At 33.6% G+C, this 6,000-nt stretch overlaps 1 protein-coding gene across 1 annotated transcript in view; it reads left to right on the top strand.

Moving 5' to 3' along the window:
- Positions 1 to 1,841: 1,841 nt before the first annotated feature.
- The window catches only part of LOC126879422 (uncharacterized), a 59,298-nt gene continuing 55,139 nt past the window's right edge, over positions 1,842 to 6,000 (top strand). Inside the window, exon 1 of the mRNA XM_050642432.1 lies at positions 1,842 to 1,972. Coding sequence (XP_050498389.1) covers positions 1,874 to 1,972 — 99 coding nt within the window. The 5' untranslated portion in view covers positions 1,842 to 1,873. The remainder of the gene's footprint in view (positions 1,973 to 6,000) is intronic.

The following is a 6,000-nucleotide window of genomic DNA, read 5'->3' as shown; positions in this document are numbered from 1 at the left end:
AAAGTTGGTCTACAAGAAAAACCTGGACATAATATTAGAACTGTTCAACGCTATCTATACTACAGGAATCATCCCTAGAGAAATATTGACATCAGCATTTGTGTGTTTACCAAAGAAAGTGAATGCCAAAGAATGCAGTGACTACCGAACCATAAGCTTAATGTCACATACCTTGAAAATTCTATTGAAAATTATCCACGCCAGAATACACTCCAAACTGGAGCTGGATATTAGTGACACTCAATATGGGTTCCGCAATGGTATGGATACCAGAGAGGCATTATTCTCCTTCAACGTGCTGACACAGAGATGTTTGGATGTTAACCATCCTCTTTACGTCTGTTTTATAGACTACAATAAAGCGTTTGATAAGGTAAAACATGATTGACTCATGGAAATCCTAAAAAATAAAAACCTAGATGAAAGAGATTTAAGACTAATAACACACCTCTATTACAATCAGCGAGCAATAGTAAGAATTGAAAAGGAAACATCCGAAGAAATGGAAATAAAGAGAGGAGTCAGGCAAGGCTGCATACTATCACCTCTATTATTTAACGCTTATTCTGAAGAGGTAATTCGAGAAACTCTGGAAGATGAAACAGTCAGCATAAGAGTAAATGGAGTCTTAGTTAACAACATCAGATATGCAGATGATACAGTAATAATAGCCGATAGTTTACAAGACCTGCAAAGACTCATGAGTAAAATAGTAAGGTGTAGTAGGGAGTACGGATTCTCTCTCAATATCAAAAAGACGAAGTTTATGAAAATTATTAAAAGCAACCATAATACTAACGAAATCTTGATAGTAGAGGGCCAGCAGATCGAAAGAGTAAAAAAGTACACTTATCTAGGAACACTTATAACAGAAAATAATGACTACACTACAGAAATAAAAGTCAGGATCGAAAAAGCACGTTCTAATTTTATAAAAATGAAAAAGTCCTATGTAGCAAAGATATAACATTAGCTCTTAAAGTACGCCCAACAAAATGTTACGTCTACAGTGTACTATATTTTGGAGTGGAATCATGGACGTTAAATGTAGAGACAATGAGACGACTTAACGCCTTTGAAATGTGGACCTATAGAAGAATTATGAGGGTTTCCTGGGTAGATAGAGTTACGAACAATGAAATACTGAGAAGAATAGGTAAAGAGAAGGAAGTTGAACTTACAATTAAAGAAAGAAAACTACAGTATCTCGGACATGTGATGCGGTGCGAGAAATATGGCATCCTACGACTCATAATGCAAGGAAAGATAGATGGCAAACGAAGCATCGGAAGAAGACGAATTCCATGGCTGAAGAACCTGAGAGAATGGTTTGGATGTAGCTCAAAACAACTATTTAGAGCTACTGCCTCAAAAATTAAAATAGCTATGATGATTGCCAACCTCCGTAGCGGAGATGCCACCTGAAGAAGAAGATTATTATTACATCATGGGTACCACTATGTATTAGAAATATAATCTCGCTGCCAATATTGAATTTACGAAAAATAAAATGTAAAACCTTTCAATCCCGGCTAGAAAGTGATAGAAAGATTCACATGATTTCTCAAGATACAAAATACTTTGTATCTTGAGAACGATGTCCGAAATGGAATTCGAAACGTGAAAATAAACCTACTTCAAAGTAAAATTGTGGCTTATTCTCAACGAAACTAGTAAATTCTACCAACTAGAACATTCCAATAAACATAATCCATAAATAGTTACCATTCGCGAACTCTTAATTTTATCATTGTCATATAATCAGATTAGATTGTTAAACATATGGAACACAAAATATTACAATTATAATTAATTTGTACAGTGATCCGCGATACCTCTTCTTGATTGGAAAAATGTTTATCCAAAGTTGAAAATGTTACTTGTTCGTTTGAGCACGCATTGGTTTTTTGTCAAACTATTTTTTATGGTGTTTTTGTTCATGATTAGGAGTATAGAAGATGCAACACTAAAGGTTAGTTGTGTTCATTAATATATGTTAGAATAAGATATTTAATAAAACCTAATTAAAATATTGAATATAAGGTTCTTGAACTCCTAAATGGAGCGTAGAGCTTCAGTAAAAACGCCCCATCTAGTTCTATTTTGCGCTAAGGCCTTCGCCTAATTCCAAGACTTTCCTTGACCTCTGATTTCGTCCATGATTGATCGTCTTCAAGATTATACTGGGCGACCTCTTTTTCTTTTTCCTTGAGGATTCCACTCTAGAGGAGTCTTTGCGATACTGGAGCTATTTTTGAGAAGTGTGTGTCGGATCACATCACTTTTTGGACTTTATTTTACCCTCTACATTTTTTTGTTCGACCAGGTGTAGCAGATCTTCGTCTCTGATGATAATAGATTGACTGGAATATTCAGATCTTTGGCTTTGAAGTATACTGACAAGATCTTCAAACACGGTTTGAGCATATTGAATGATTGTTGAGCTTTTCGTATTCTCATACGAATATAGTCTTTTGTACCTCTGCTTTATGTGATGACACTTCCAAGATACGTAAAATTTTCCACATTTACAATCTTCAATTATTAAAATATTACGTGTGTCAAAATGTTACCAATTATTATATTATACGTCAGGCAGATAATTTTTCAGACCAAAAACATATTAATAAGATGGTACCCATTAGAAAAGGAAGAAAATATAACAAAAATAAAAGAAAAAATAAATTATGGGCGATCTTAAGGTCCGGAAGTGGAGGGTTTTAAGAGTAAAAGTGGTTTAATACGATTTCAGGCAAAACCACAAGTATTTTGTATTTTTGAAAAACTTTCTTTCAAAGAACCTCAAAATTTATGCGAAAAATTCAAATAATTGGTTTTTTTGGTTTTTACTTATATCTTCTACCAAAAAAAATTTATCACGAAAATTGGTAAAAAATTACCTTTCTTTCTAATTTGATGGTGTTGTTAGTCTTAGACTTTTCCGTCTATTGATATTGTTAGTAGCTCCACCTTTTTGTTGGTTTTTAGCTTTAACCTTTAACTACACGCGCTGGCGTATTTTGTACGCCAGATATAAGAATTCAACTGCAAATAAGTTTAAAAATTTAATTTTTGACCTTGTTAATCTCTCTAACCTATCACCGGAATGTGCTTTACAATTTGGTTTTAGTTTCGGTATAATCGGCGTTCTGGGAAGATCGTAATTTACAGTTGATTATTTGTTGTTTCCGGTGGTGGAGAATATACCTACGCCACGATTATATTAATATAAGTAGTAATATAAGTATGTATATATTTCAATTGTTTTTTAGTCATTATGGCACAAAATATATTTTTCTTTATAAACAATATTTTTCTCCTGTAAAAAATCACATTTCAAAAAATTTTTTATTAGTAATTTTATTTATCATGGAATCCAGTTATTCCATGATTCCAGTTATAAATCCCAATTGGCTTACTGAGAAAGAACTCCAAGTATTCACTGATGCCGAATAAAGTTTATACAAACAACTAAGTGTATTTTTTCAAAAAAAAAACAAATCCGCTGTTTTTAAGTGTAATTTCTTGTGGCGTATAAAGTACGCCACGCGTGTAGTTATGTTATAACTTGATGCGCGGGTAGTTAAAGGTTAAACTTTATTCATATTCCTGGTCGATCCACTTTTTTTTAAGGGTACTTTAGAGGAAAAAAATAATTAGGGTGGTAATAAATTCGCAAAAACCTAACAGAATAGTTCAGTATTGTGAAAACATTTTTTTAATTTCTGCTAGCTTTAATATTAAGCTCGCTCATCATAAGGGTGGCTTAGGGGTCAAAAATTATTCTCTCTCCTATGGCGCCACAGCCCAAGTCAAGCCCTGGCCTTTCTCAGCATTCCGCCTCCTTTGCTGCTCTTTTTTAGTTATCAACCCTCAATATCACTTTATCAATTCTCACTTCGTCTGTCCACCTCTTCCTTGGTCTTCCCACTGGTCGACGTCCCACCATAGTTGAACTAAGCGTTATTCTAGGTGTTCTGTCATTATCCATTCTTGTAAGGTGAACTGCTAAGCGCAATGGTCATTATTAAGCTCAACGATCGCAAATCCAATGAAGAGATAAGAAGACGATCAAAAGTAACAGATGTGATCCAGAAGATTATCATGTTTGGGCAGGATACATCGGAAGAATGGAAGACAACCTTTGGACAAAGCGAATTCTCGAATGGCGAACAAGGGCATACCTCAATCAAAGAGAAACAAAGGGAACACTAAAAAAATTGAGGAGGCAGACCTCAAACAAGATGGACTGATGACATCAAGCGAATGAATGGCCAGGAATGGATGTAAAAAACAGCAAACAGATATGAATGGACACGCCTAAGGGAGTCTTACATTCGACGATGGATGGAATAGTTGTTGAAGGTTACGATAATGAAAAATTGGTGAAAAAATATGGTGTAGATTACTGGTCTACTAACAGGTAAATCTATGAAATTGTAAACGTTGTTATGATAATCTTCTTAAATGAAATTCTCAAAGTGAAAACAATATTGTAATAAAGTAATTAAATTATATAAATTATAAATTTTATAGGTATCTTTTAAGACTACTTGCCAATTCTAGATGTCTAAGAATTTAATCTATTTGCTTTTTTTATGGACATAACAAATAAAAGCTATCGGTAGGCGGACAGCTACACCTACACATTTTCGGCTATGATAATAATCGTAATAAATTAAATATCTTGACAGTTAGAAATTTTAATTATGTGTTAAACAAAAGCTTCTGACAGAAAAATGTATTGCAGGAACAATAACACATCATTATTTTATGGGATAGATAAATAAAAATATTTGAAAATTTGAATAAAATAAAAAGATCATTAATATTTTACTTACTTCCAATTAATTATTTTTTGAGGTTAAGCCTGAGTTGGTCAATTTTTAAAACAGTTTTCTATTTGTTTTTTAATCAACACAACACCTTGCACGACATAATTGACGTTTATTAATAACTTATTATTATTTTAATTTCTTTCTTTAAAATATACGTAAAATATGTTTATTTTTCTTTAAGTACAGTGGAACCTCGATCATCATCATCATTCTCTTTGCCTTATCCCTATGCGGGGTCGGCTTCCCTAATTGCATTTCTCCACACAATTCTATCTTGGGCCATATTAATGTTAATACAGTGGAACCTCGATAACTCGGATTAATCGGGACCGCGGCCGATCCGGGTTATCGAAAATCCGGGTTAGCCAAAGAATATAATAAAAATGAATAAAATACGGTATACTTACAGATAAACTCCGTTATAATTGGAATAACATGAACTACACATCAAAATTATTGAAAACACGCAAACACAAACCTAAGCAAACGAAAGCAAACAATATAAGACTGTACTACACACAATACAGTCACAATCGCAACGATGTTATGAACAGTGAAAACTAAGACCATTGTTTAAAAAGAATTTTTTTAAATAGTCTTTTAGTCTTTGTTAAACAATGCTAAGAGAGTTTGAAATAAATAAAGGAATAACAGGTTCCTGTTGTTTCCGATAAATCCGAGACAATGACCGTCGCTCTGCCGCCGCCGCCGTGTGCCATGAGTCATTTTTACTATCGTATACATAGTTCAAATTACACAAATACACATTATCTCTCAAATATTATATAACATAGTACATTTTTATTGTTGAAATGTTTGTCTGATGAAAATCGGTCCGGGTTAGCCGGACTTCCGGGTTAACGGGGGCCGAATTATCGGGGTTCCACTGTACCATCTTCAAGAGACATTTTTTAACCAGAGATCTCTTCTGCTTCCTACCTGAGTTAAAAATGGCCCAATGACTTAGATTTGTATTGACTTTTATTGGATTAAAAGTTAATGTCTGACATAATCACAGATAGCAAACCTAAGCTTCTTCTTCTTCATGTACCATTCCTTTCAGAACGTTGGTTAGCATCATAGCTATCTTAATTTTATTCAATGCTACCCTGAATATTATGCTTGTATCAATACCATACGAATCTCGAAAGTTCTTCAACCA

Source organism: Diabrotica virgifera, chromosome 2 (genome assembly GCF_917563875.1).
Source record: "Diabrotica virgifera virgifera chromosome 2, PGI_DIABVI_V3a".
Lineage (NCBI taxonomy): Eukaryota > Metazoa > Arthropoda > Insecta > Coleoptera > Chrysomelidae > Diabrotica > Diabrotica virgifera.
The sequence above is the reverse complement of the archived record's forward strand: the minus strand, read 5'-3'. Positions and strand labels throughout refer to the sequence as shown.